Below are 13,326 nucleotides of genomic sequence, written 5' to 3' on the forward strand. Positions count from 1 at the left end.
ACTACCGTTAACTAGTAACATCTTGTGTTTTTAACACGTACATTCCATTCCATAGTTCTGCAGCTATTTGCTAAGACCACTTGGGGAGGGAGAAGGGCTTGTGAATAATATAAATACAATGTAATATCCCCTGTGATTGCCACCTTTTGAGATTCTCATCAGTTGTGTCTGCTTTTTATAAAATCAATTAAAGACTCATCATTTCTAACACTACAGCTAATTAATGAAATGACATCTTGTTTTAACTCCTACAGCCCATAATTCTCTAGCTATTGCTAAGTCACAGGTCACAATGACAAGATCACTTCAGGGCTTGTGAATATTACCCACATAATGTTGCATTATCCCCTCTGAATGCCACCTTTTGAGGTTATCTTCAGTGGTGTCAGCTTTTTAAAAATCACTTAACAGCCATACTCAAATACTCTTTTATCATACAAAGTGCTGTCTCAGTTCCTTCAAATCACTCCAATCAATCCATACTTGTGAATTCTTGCCTGACCTCTCCAGCATTTGTCCTGCATGGGTGGGGAGAACTGAGAGCTCAAAATAGTTTCTTGGGGTTTGTTGACTGGGCTTTTCCCCAAGTTGGTTGCTCCCTGAAAAGGCATCTATAGCATGAATGACATGAACAACATACAAATTGTATTCAACAGGCTCCTCAAGGTTATTTAGGAGCTAGAGTTGTCACTCCAATAAAACAAAAATCACAGTATTAATTTAAATGGCTTTATTTATGTCAAACTACAATTGTAGGCATCCTGGGTATTGCCTCTGGAGCACAAATATCAAACTAACAAGTAATCGTGTTTCTGTGTGGAATGCAGACACTTGAAAAAGACTGGCAACAGTGCATGAGATAATGCATACTGGATTATGAATTAGGCCAGACTTCATGTTCCCACTTAAAAATCCTAAATTGGAGGAGGGAAGGTTTTTTGCTTTTCCATCTCACAAATGATTGCTCAACACAGAATGAAATACACGAAAAAGAAGAAAATAGTCTTTTCATATCTAGGGAAGAAGCTACTACTCTTAAAAATGATCACTTCAAAGGTAACAGACATCCAAATTGATGTGGTTTTCTTTGAAACCTCATCAGTAAATCATTTCTTGCACAGTAGGTTCGGCATTAGCCCTGCATTTAGGATAGGTAGTGTTATGGAGGGCTGGTTGCTGCATACGAACGTCAGTGTCAAGTTCTTCATCAGGAATTACAGACTGTCCCGGATACCAAGCAGGACAACACTGGCAAAAAAACAAAAGGTGAACTGCAGATAGGTCAAAACAGGTTATATTTTCTTATAGAAAAAAGTTATAAAATGTTTCTTGGACATTTTATTTTTAAATGGCTAGTTTATAATAAAACAAGATGGGATTTTTCTTTTATGTTGTTGGCACCTGAAGTTTAAATGGTCTTTACATAGGTTGTATTTTCATAAAGCACACTAGATGTTATATACACCCTATTAGAGATCAAACGTTATAAACCTGCCATCTGGTGAAAGGTATTTTTATAGCTGCTATAAAGCTTACATTTCTCTCTAGTCATCTGATTGATAAACAGGTTGAACTGTGACCAGATTAAAAATATAAAAACTTGCCTAGTTGGTTAGATTAAAAAAAGAATTGTGTCATTTTGTTGACGTTTTAAATAGATATTGGGAAGCAGGAGGGGCTGTCATTTTCAAAGAATTTATTCTCCTAGGTCAAAAGTAACCTTAGTCCAAGTAGGCTGATGACACAGTCCCTTTGAATGCTTCCTGAAAACAGTGTTTCAAGATAATGGTCCAACAGTTGTGATAGAAACCAAACTCCAGTGAGGAAAAAGCAGTGTGCACTTTGGGGTATCATTCAAACACATAGAATAGTGCTGCCAATTTAGCACTTGCCTAATTTTGTAGAAATTCTATTTACATAGCTAACTTTTATGAAAACCGACCAGTTTTACCTTATCAAGTGACCCACACAACTCTGGAGGGACCAAGGGGAGACACTGAGAAGTGTATGTTAGTTTGATTTTAAAGTTAATTTAAAAGACAAACCGGACTCTGTAGTGCCTAAAGAGACAAATCCTTAAGTGTAAGCAATGGCTAAAGCTTTCTCTAGTGTAACAATTTTTTTTCTTTTCAACACATTTTGTATTCAGAAATTTAACCCCCAAAAAAGATCAAATCGCAGAGTGAAAAGTACAGTAGAGAGAAGGAAAAAAAAAGGTATACAGGAGGCATCATTTACTTCTTTTGATCTTGGGGGGGGGGGTCAGTACACTATTCCACTGAAGGAGTCAGTATGCCTGAGAATGAAACTTCCCCCACAAGAAAGAAAAGAAAAATCCTTTTGGTGGCAATTTCAAAACAAGTTTCGAAATTGCTGAAGAGCCCCCAGCTCCTTTGACTTGCAGAAATCACACATTAGAAAAGAGAAGTGAAAATACTATTGGCTTCTTTTAATTGCCTAGAGGTTCCCAATGCAAAGCCCAACTTAAATGCATAGTCCAAATTCTTGGTCCAAAGCAGTCTTCTTTGTGCACTGAAAAGGAGGAGAGACATCCCCATCAATTGTTCTCTGCAGATAAAGGCACTGTTTTGCAGATTTTTTCCCCCATCAGGGTCAGTTTTGCTAATGACCTGCCCACCCACCTGGGCTCCTGGTGAAGATGGCCCTTTGGAACTTCTCCACATCTTGTGGAGACCAATAATTGATTTTAAACAGGCCGAGAATTGTCCTTTGCCTTGGAAGTTGGCCTCCATCCAGTAGCAACCTGGAAGCCTACGAGCTGCTCGTTTGCCCCAAGCTGGGGGGCGGGGAGTGTCCTAACCAGTAGTTTTTAATGTCCCTTCACTAACGAAAAAGACACGACGGAAGGTGCATGTGTGGTGTATTTGCAGCGCAGGAAACACAAAGTCAGTGCTCTGGAGCTACTAGGAGTTCTGGGCATGGGAGCTTTAAGCAAAGTTGAAAGCAAGGTTTCAGAATTGTGGCTCTTTTCTACCCCCTCCCCATCCACACTCCCGAAATGCAAAACCAACAGCTCTTGTGGGCTGGCACACAAAAGCAACAATGGTGATTTGGAGAAGATCACGTTTAAATGAGATGTATAGAAAACGGCATCTGGACCCCGGGTGGGGTTCGACTTTCCCGTGGATGGCACAGATCTGTTGGCCAGTGTGGGGAATTCGTTTGGTCCTTATGTCTCTGTCCTCGCGGCTCTGCGACTGCGTGGGAAGTGTCCCCTCAGACATGTGCAGGGATTGGAAAGTGCTGAGGAATCCCGACCGGGGCCCACACCGCGAAATGACATGCTCCACTTATGCGAGGCAAGGGCAAAGGTTCGAAATTGGGTCAGGAGGGTGAGGCAACTGGCTTTGGATTGTATGTGTAAGTCTAGGGGGGCCGGCAATCTCCTAAAAGATACGTCAACTTCACCAAAAATACCCTTGCAGGGCTTCTGGGCTTCCTTTTAGTTGATTTATTTTCAACAATTTCGCATTGGAATAGCACGATCTACAGATGAGCAGGCGGGGCAATCACAAGGGGATTTACCCGCTGCCACAGTGCACGCAGCCCAGTGTGTGTTGCTTTTTTTTTTTTCCCTTACTCTACGCGGGGGGGTTCGTATCCGGCCGCCATGTTCCTTACTAGAGAGCCGCCCCCAACCCAGTCCTCTTTCCCCCATCTCACTTCTCCGGTGCCCTCCTCCCTATCGGCTCGGTCCGAGATGCCGAGCCGATCTGGCGAAACCTCGTCGCTTTCTACTCTTCCCCCACCCGCTCGCCTCGAACTCCGACTCGACGGCGGCCCGCAGTGCGCCTGCGCGGGACGACCATGGGGGGCGGGGTGGGGAGCCATAGAAGCGCGGCTTGAAAAGGCTGGAGCCACGGGGAGTAGGGGAGGGATTGCGGCCCGGCCTGAGCCTCCTCTTTCCTCCCAGCGGGTCCCCGCTCAGGCTCAGGCCTGGTTCTCACACGTGTGCGCGCTCAAAACCCACTTCAAAGTGCGTTCCCGGCGTGGGGGCAGCCTCCTTTGGTCACCCCTCGGGGCTCCTGCGCGGGCTGCCAACCAGGCCCCGGGCCCTCCTGCCCCCCTTTATTCCCGGAGCTGGGAAAACAAGCGAGGGCGTCCAGAGGGACGGAACACTCTTAGAAGCCCCAGACTGGCGGCGATCGGCCTTCGGACACCCCAGCATTACCCACCCTCCCCCCACCGCCTGCGGAAAAAGAATCCTCCACTTACTTTGGGGCTATCGCTAAACTCTGGCCTTCGGAGCTCACCATTGTTTGGGCTCATTTTGACCCCAGGTCCGGATTAGGCAGTGGCTGATTCCTGCTTTGCAGACCCGCGAGCCTAATGAGGCCGGGAGGCGATGGGGCGCGAAGCGTCCTTGGAGCCCTGGCGACCGCAGGCTTAAGGCCGCCTAGGGCCCTGTAGGTGGAGGTCAAAGGGTCAGCGCGCAGAAACCACGAGAGAATTGACCTCAGGAAATGAGGTTCCTCCCCACACCCGAGCATCAACCGGGAGTTAGGAGACATTGGGGTGTGGACAGAGACCAGCAAACGACCTCAAGACAGTCACACCAGACTCTCTACTTCAGAGATCCCTGGCTATGGCCCCAGGCCAAAGCTAAAATGGCCATTTCAGCCAGCCTAGGGGCTAGAACCCAAGAACTCCCTCTTCAGGAGATGGCCATAATCGCTGGTTACATTGTTGCGGAATTTTACACATTAACATCACTTTAGGATTTTTCTGGTTGGTTTTGACAGAAATAAGGAGAGGCACACAACCACAGAGGGGAGGGACAGAGAAATTCAGCGGGGAGAAGGGGGGAAGGGACGACAAGTGGAGAACATACCAACTTTGCTGGAAGGCTTTGTGAACTTAAGTCTGGCTCAAATCCCCTCCGTTCTTCTCAGTAGCTAACACCAACTGCCCCGACTAGCCTGGATCTTGATCTTTAATCTTCCAGATGAAACAGGATGATCACCACACTCAAGTCTACACCTGAACAACTACCTCCCCTTTTCCCACCTAACAGTAGAAATTAATGCAACATCACCCATATTGGAAAAAAAAACACAAAAAAAACCACAATGGACCTCGACAAAGGTTTAACCAGGTGCAGAAAGGAAAATAAAGAGTAGATTATTAAGCCCCCAGCCTGGACTACCAGCTTCCCATTTATGACTGCGGGGGGGCGGGATTCCTTGTTATTTATTGGAAATTCAAGAATGTGAACGTGCACTTTCAGAGCCAGATTATGAAAAAAGGAAGTCTATGAATTTTTTAACCAAACAAATAGTTTTCTTAGTCAAAAACGAAAAGAGCATAGGGCATAATTTTAGGAAATGTATTGTACCCAAATTGGAAGTGGTCCTGAAGGGCAAAACATTTCAAATTTCTTAATACTGAGTATCATTGCTGGCATTTAATTCGCATCTTCTCTGAGGACATTCACAATGCTCTCCTATACAGTTTTTCGTCGTTTCAAGCAACTAAGAAACAATGAAAATTTTCTTCATTCCCCAAAGAGAATTAACATTTTTAACCGGAGCAGACAAGTTTCTGAGCGAATCTTGCACCCAACCCATTTAAGGTTCAGTTGAATTGTAGGCAGAGTAGGGAATAACTGACGAAAACAGTAAATTGTGGAAGTTCATTTCATATGTTAAAAGGAAATGCACACGATTTACATTTGGCAGTGGCACACATTTAAAGCCACTATTATGAATATGCACTTACTAAATAAAGACTTGCTGAGCATTTAACCTGGTCTCTGATTTGCAGTGAAAGAATAGTCCTTTTTTTAAAAAAAAAAAAAAGCCTAATCTAGCAGCCTCAATGTCAAGGTCAAGGCTACAATGTCTGCAAGGGAGTGATAGACCAGGTTACCTGCTCAGCACCCCAGTTTCTATAATAATCATTTTGTGTAATCAATTGTGTAACCACCCCAACCTCAGTTCGTGGGGTTCAGACCTGGATATTAGTTGAGTAAAGTGCAAAAGACACCATTTCTCACTAACAAAAATGCCTCCAAAGCAATTTACAATTAGAAACTGTCAATGATTATCTGTTGACAAAGATTAGTAGAGAACCAAAAAGATTGCTTCAACTGCATCCAGGAAATCAAAGTTCCTTTTAATCTTTGTAAAGTCTTTATGCATTTCAAATGTTCGTTTGATTTATTTGAACATGACAAAAATCAGGCACCAAAATACGAAAATCTTATAACATAAATAGTATGTGCCAAGACTTTATTTCTTCAAAAAGAATAGTCAACAAAATTCTAGAATTTAAAATGAATATATACATATCCATCCAAATTGACTGCCACCAAAACTCAGAGCATTGCCCCTTAAATAGCAAGAGGTACTTAAGTCTAGTCATCACATTTCTAAATACTTCACAATTCCTTATCTCCATCTTGCAGTTATTCATGCAGATTGGTATCTCAATAACCAACAGCATCCTAATAAAAAAGTCTCAAAACTCACTTCAAACCCCCCCAATAGTTATCAGTTTCTTTTGCAAAGAACCATTGTAAAGAGAACTGTTTGTCCAAACAGTTGCTTCACTGAAGATTAAATGGATTGTTAACGTTTTATCAAAAAGCAAACAACCATTTTTCATTGTTATTGATTTTAATGGAAACAATACTCTTAACATCTTTGCCTACAAATAATGAATTTTAAAAATAACATGTTTTGCAAATGGTTTTTTTTCTTTCCACAGTATGATTTCAAGATCTGCTGCAGTTATTACACAGCTATATAAATATTATGAATAATTGAGATTATTACGAATTGAACTATATACAGCAAACAAATCAGCCTTTGCCATTCCAAAATTTAAATGGACTGTTACTTTTAAGAAGCACTTCAACCACAATTAAGCACTGCTCAACTGGCCTTGCTCATCACCTCAGTTCCAGAGATATGCTATCTTTTGAAAATATAGAGTGAGATAGATTTGGTAGGCAGATTAGATAAGTCATAGATACAAACATATATAGGTATATGGGTGATCTCTAGATAGAACAGACATGCATCCTGCCGCAATTTTCATTTCTATGTAAGGTAATAAAAAACTAAGGGACATAAAACTAATTAGGTTACCTTATGTTTCTATATGTAGGGCAGGGATGATTAAATCCAGCTTCTCAGTCTTTGAAGTACAAGATTGAGATGTCATGGCCACTAACTGAATTGATCAGTAATATTTGATTTGCATGCCGAAAATCCAGGACAAACACATTTAAACTCGCAGTTAAACAACTATCTGAGCTAGAAATAAAGAAAGGTCTTTCCAGATGGAAACTGACACTGTAAGGGATCTTTACGGCAATAGAAAAATAATTTAACAATTAAAAAAGGGATCTGAGTGAGTTATAAATACCAACAAACAAAATTCATTATGCTCACGTCTCCTCTTTGGAGAAGGAGGCTGTTACAAAACAAGAGAAAAGTCAGTGGTTCAAAAATTGTAAATTGTGTTCTTCTTTCAAAACAATAAAATTTTAATGCTAAAGCAGTTATAATCAAAAGCTGTACAGAATTTGTTAGAAAACATTTATCCATAAATATTGTTCAGTTCCCGGCACTTGCAGCAATAATTAAATTACAAACGATAAATATGGCATCAACGGATATGTATTTACAAAAAAAAAGTTATTACAAAAGGCAACTGTATACTAAACGTCACAATCCGTGTAAAGTCACATCATATCCTCAGCCTGAAAAATTACTGAACAACAGTTTCGACCCCATTAGACAAAGATACATTCACAAGTGTAATGCTTTGAAGAAAAGTTCAAGACATAACAGGACTTTGGCATGGTTTAAGACTGTGAGAGTTTAAACAATCACCACTAAGGCGAAGAAGAATTTCCATCAGTTTAACATCACCACCACCAAGCCTTCTATAACTTCCTCAAGAGACAGGACAAGTGTCAAAATGAACTGAAGGAGTTTCAGAATGGGGTGTACAAAGAGCAAGAGGAAGGGGCAGAAAAAAAGCAGTGAAAAGATTTTGTTTTGTTTCTTTAAAAAAAAATCCTTTGAATGCCAAACATATTTTCTAATCCTGAGAAAAGGGCATGGCTACTTTTGGATCTTGCCCCAAACCTTCCTGGACAATTGCAATGAACAACATGTAGCCCTCTATATATGGCCTCTTGCTTTCAAACTCCATTTCCATCTGATTGGTCTCAGTTTTCTTTTGAAAATGCATTTTGGTTGTCCTCAGACGTACCATTCGTTAAAATTGGGAGGAAGTCCAGGGTTGTGGCTGGTGCTAGTTTGAACTGCAGAAGGGGTTTTAGTGGTATCTTTACTGTTTGCAGAAGCTATAGCGGGTGGAGTGGAAGATTCATAGCCTGAACTGGCAGCAGGGGAGGAATCTGACCCTTGAGATTCATGAACCTAAAATTAACATGTATATATTATAATGAATATAATTCCAACTGGCAATGTGCAAGCAAAAACAAGAGCCCAATTTTGAGCCCTGTAAGAGCAAGACCGCCCAGTGACCCACTTAAAGAGAGAAACACGATGGTCATTTACATTTCTACATTACTGTCTGCAACCCCCTCCCCCTCCCCCCACCCAACATCAGGTTTGGTCCTAAGACTGGTACTATAAAAATAATAATAAAGCCCTCACTGCCTTTCACTCATGCTATTTAGAACATGCTTTTTCTGTTCACCGAGTGAATAAGCAGTTACTCTTTGGGGGGCCCAGGTTTCACCGAGACTGTTTTCGGCTTGGGAAAGCAGGTATAGCGAAGAGTGGCACTGGGGCCCCGGGGGGGGGGGGGGTGTTGGGGAAATCCCAGACAAATGTGTGGGAAATCAGAACGTGCTCCTCCGCCCTATTGTTTTATGAGAAGCCTGGGAGCAAATCAATGACCCTCCCGAGTTCGGCGCGGTCACTCTCCACTCCCATCGCAAGCTGAGCCAGGAAGAAGCAGCCACTGAAGCCTCCACCCCTGGCGAGCTCCACTGGAGCTTCCTGGTAAATAACTGATAGCTGATTCCTCCCGCGATCTCTCCCCCTCCCAACTCTACTCTCTGCTCCTCCTCCCCCCCCCACCTCCAAAATGGGTCCAAGGTGTCACCACTGGAGCAAATCGGATTTAAGGTGGATAGAGGGTTGGCAGCGCGGGGCGCTTCCGTTCCGCGGCCTGGTGTCGGGTCGAGTGTTTACAAACCGCCGACCGCTAATAAAGAGGTAATTACCTTCATGTGTTTGCGCAGGGAACTGGGGTGCGTGTAGGACTTGTCGCACACTTTGCAGATATAGGGCTTATCCGAGGTATGCACATGCATGTGCTTCTTGCGGTCGCTGCTGTTGGCAAAGCGTCTGTCACAGCCTTCGAATTCGCATTTGAAAGGTTTCTCACCTGCAAAAGGCAACAAAAAAAAAAAAAGAGAGAAAAAACACCCGCAAAAGGCGGGGGGGGGGTGGGGAGCGGGAAATGCGGTGAGGATCCGAAGCTTCCCAAAGCCCAGCGGGCCAACCTGGCGTGGCCGGCGGCGCGCCGAGCCGGGAAGGCGGCGGCAGCTCGGCACTGGAGAGCAGGAGTGTCGGTGGAGTCCACTGGGCTGGGAACTTGAGGTCCCGTGCTGGGGTGGGGCAGGGCCCGCTTAGAATGGGATTATCCCTTTGTTCTCCCAAGCCTAGAAAGCTGCAGGCTTCCGGGAAGTTTTCCCCCAAGTTGCTAACCTCTCCCCACCAGGCCCAAGACTCCCCCAAACTGGAAGACTCCGGCCACCATCCAGGCAATACAAGCAGCCCTGCGGGACAATGGGCAGGGCCAGGAAGATGCAGTACTTTCCCATGTAGAGGATTTGCTAAGGCCAGTGTTTAATAGGCCTGATCGTTGTAGTTCTTGGAAGGAAAGAGCAAACCATCGAAAACGGGGGGCTACAGTTTCACTCGAGGTTCCGTCCTAGCTACCAAACCGTGGTGCCTTTTCTTAGTTTAGCTTTCCCCCCAGAAGACTACACTGAAGCTGGACCTCCAAATAAAAATAGTTCCACAAAAGTAGCCGTCATTTAATTAGCAGATGTGCCAATCAAGTGTAAAAAAAGAGCGGAAGTAGCCAAAAGTTAGTTTGCATTAGCATTTCTATGCTTGCCTTCCCGAAATGTGTGCTTGGAGAGGGAGCTAAGTCGCTTGTAAGCAATCCGCTCTGCACACATTCGCGGTCCCTTCCCAGCAACCAAGAAAGGGACACAAAAAGAGGCGGCGCCAGTGGGTTCCTGGGCGCGAGAAGGTTCCAATTAGTTTCTGAGACTACAGAGCCCTCAGCCCCGGGAAGTTAGAACTCGGCAACCAGAGTCCCAGGGCGGGGAGGGTGAGGGGCGGAGAGACCCTGACAGCGCTGCGGCTCGCACCGGCCTCGGCCGAGCGCTGCCTACTCCTCCTGGGCTTCCATCCCTCTCCCTCGCTTTCCGCGTCCGCTCCGTGGCACGATGCCCTCGCGGCCCCCCGCGCCCACCTGGGTTCCCCCTTACCTGTGTGAGTCCTCTTGTGGATCTTGAGGTTCTCAGAGCGAGCAAATATCTTGCCGCAGCCTGGGAAGGGGCATGGGAAGGGCTTCTCGCCCGTGTGCACTCGGATATGGTTGACCAGTTTGTACTTCGCTTTGAAGGACTTGCCCTCGCGGGGGCACTCCTCCCAATAACAGACGTGGTTGTTTTGCTCCGGGCCCCCCACATGCTCCATGGTGACATGAGTCACCAATTCGTGCATGGTGCTGAAGGTCCGATCACAGCTCTTCTTGGGCCGGCTCATCTGCGCTTCGTCGATCCACTTGCAGGACAGTTCCTGCTTGATGGGCTGCCGCATGTAACGGAAGAAGGCGCCCGGGCCGTGGTGGGCCGCCACGTTCACGCCCATGTTCATGTTCATGGGGCTGTAGTTGGGGAACTGCGCGCCGGCGGCGTAGGGGTCCGTGCGCGGGCTGGCCACCGGGCGGTACGGGTCCGCGCGGCCGAACAGCTCCCCGCGCAGCCCCAGATGGACTTGGTTGTTGTCCACGTGCCCCGTGGGCGACGGGTGCCCAGCGCCCTGCTCATGAAGCCCGGGAAAGAGCAAGTAGCCCGGAGGCTCGGGAATCCCAGCTGGAGCATGGAGACTGCTGGCCGAGCCGGCAAAGAGCCCGTGCTGCCCGCCCCCCGAGGCGGCCTCGCTGAGCCCGGAGCCCCGCTGGCGGAAGAGAAAGTCGCGCGTGGAGTTGAAGGCGGCGGAGGCCGAGCCGCCGTAGGTGGGCACCTGGCTGGCGTGATGATGGTGATGGTGGTGGTGATGGTGGCTCAGGGCGTTGGCGTAGCCTGAACCCTGCGGCGTGAAAGCCGAGCTCTGGCCCGAAGACAGATCGTGAGCCGCGGCTGGGCTCAGCTTGAAGGCAGCGGCCGCAGCAGCGGCGGCCGCCGCGTGGCTCGAATCCCCGAAGGGATTCAGCCCCATGCCCGCCGGTTCGCGGTTGGGCATGTCGTGGTGGCGCGGCGCGCCAAAGCTGCCCACTCCCAGCCCGGGAAACTGTGGGCCTCCGTCCAGGAGCATCGTCATAGATGGGGAGTTCGGGACGCAAACAATTCAACTGAAGTGAAGGACGGTTCCGGCGAAGATCTCCAAAGTGCCGTAGCTGAAGAGGGATGGCGGCGCTTGGACACAGCCGGGAGACCCCCTGGGCGATAGCGAGCTGCAACTTTCCTTCTCTGAAGAGTCTCCTGCAGGGGGGATACGGGGGGGGGAGGAGGGGAAGAAAAAGAAGTGGGGGGAGGGTGGGGGGAAAGGAGGAGGGAGGAGAAAAGACTGTGGGACTCGATCTGCTTTACCAAACTACCAGAAGCGCACAAAGAAAATAAGGAAAATAATAAACGGAGGGCGGGGTTTGCCAATCCTGTCCCGGGCACTGCTCTTCAATCCCAGAGCGCGGAACCGCGGGACCAGGAGGCTCCCAGGGTACTGGCCTCCCAGCTGGACAACACCAAGCGGTGGAGGCCGATCGTGGCCAGCGGGTAGTCAGCAAGCTCGAACCTAGTCGCTCGCCCAGCGAGGATCAGCCTCTTCGCCTCTAGAGTATGTCCTTGGACTGATAAAGTCAATCACTCACTCCTCGCACATAAACCGAGCGGGAGGCCGGGCGGCGCGCGCCAATGAGAAGCCAGCTGGCCTATGGTCACCTGACCCCCGGCCCGACCGCCCATTGGCTGTCAACTCAGTGATTGGCAGCGCGGAGCTGAGAACATGGCAGCCGCAGCGGAGCGACCGCAGCTGATTGGGCAGCTGCCTGCCGCCTGGCAGGTGAGGCAGCGGCTGCCGGGCGTCCGCGAGTGGGCTCGGCAGGGCTTGCCAAGCTGGAAGGGACTACGGAGGGGGGGGGGCAGGCTTTACGCAGCAAGCTGCAGGGCAAAGGTGGGCTTCTTTACGGCTTCAAGCGGGTCCGAAGCCCCCCTCGCACCATCTTTACCCGTTCTGGCTGAGAAACTGCTCGGCCAGGGTCCTTCTCACTGCGACGGCAGCTCCTTTCCGCGCGGTGCTCACTGCCCGCTCCTGCTTGGGTCTCCGCCGCCTCCCCACCTAGAGAAGGCTCTGCTTAGGTGGCATCAGAGTGCGGACCCCGGCGTGAGCACCGCACTTCCGTACTCCCCGCACAGCCGCGGCTTCCACCCCGCACGCCACGGCGAGTCCCTACGGCCTGGAGCTCCCCGATCCAGGCTGGCCCAGCTCGCTCCCCGTGCCCAGAGTTGGCGGCAGCCGTCTGAGGCCCAAACTAGGAGAAATGATGACAATTAGAGCCGGTCTCCTCTACTTCCGTCTGGCTCCAGCCTAGCTAGCCCTTTCGTTTGAGACTGACGGTTGCAGTCGCTCTTCTCCATTTGCCCTGTGATTCACCACATACGTACAACATAATTTAAGCACACACCAGGCAACACGATCGCTACACCATCAACCTGGCACCCTGCATGAAACACGCCCAACACACCGAACACGCACACAACAATCAGCAAACACGACACACTAACCGCACTACCCACAACACACAGGCACACAACTAGACACAACAGGGTAAACGCCCGCACACAACAACAAACCTGCACACAAACACCATCCATAAAATAGCCAGTGTCCATAAAACACGCACAGCACGCACTAAACCGGCAACACACTAGACATACAATCACAACGTAGTTTCCTCATCACTGGACGAATCATCTTTCAATTCTCAACATTTTTCAAATAGAAAAAGTGGCGCCGAGGGGGAAGGGAAGCTACCGGCTCCGGCTTTGCTCCCTTGTAAGTCCAACCGTGAGAAGTGAGT

General features: G+C 47.9%; 1 protein-coding gene across 2 annotated transcripts; it reads right to left on the reverse strand.

Annotated features, from left to right (window-relative positions):
* Window positions 1–719: 719 nt before the first annotated feature.
* On the reverse strand, window positions 720–11,735 carry Zic3 (Zic family member 3). 2 transcript variants are annotated; one of them, XM_048336419.1, is made up of 3 exons: window positions 10,514–11,735; window positions 9,233–9,396; window positions 720–1,248 (listed from the first exon to the last, which is right to left on the reverse strand). In XM_048336419.1, exons 1-3 carry the CDS (start codon window positions 11,568–11,570, stop codon window positions 1,099–1,101), a joined length of 1,371 nt encoding a protein of 456 aa, XP_048192376.1. In that variant the 5' UTR covers window positions 11,571–11,735; the 3' UTR covers window positions 720–1,098. The 2 variants fall into 2 exon arrangements, with proteins under 2 accessions (XP_048192376.1, XP_048192375.1); XM_048336418.1 differs by lacking the exon at window positions 720–1,248 and adding an exon at window positions 8,238–8,417 and having other exon boundaries at window positions 10,514–11,570.
* Window positions 11,736–13,326: the final 1,591 nt, after the last annotated feature.

The sequence above is a fragment of the Perognathus longimembris genome, chromosome 28, assembly GCF_023159225.1.
Source record: "Perognathus longimembris pacificus isolate PPM17 chromosome 28, ASM2315922v1, whole genome shotgun sequence".
Taxonomy (NCBI): Eukaryota; Metazoa; Chordata; class Mammalia; order Rodentia; family Heteromyidae; genus Perognathus; species Perognathus longimembris.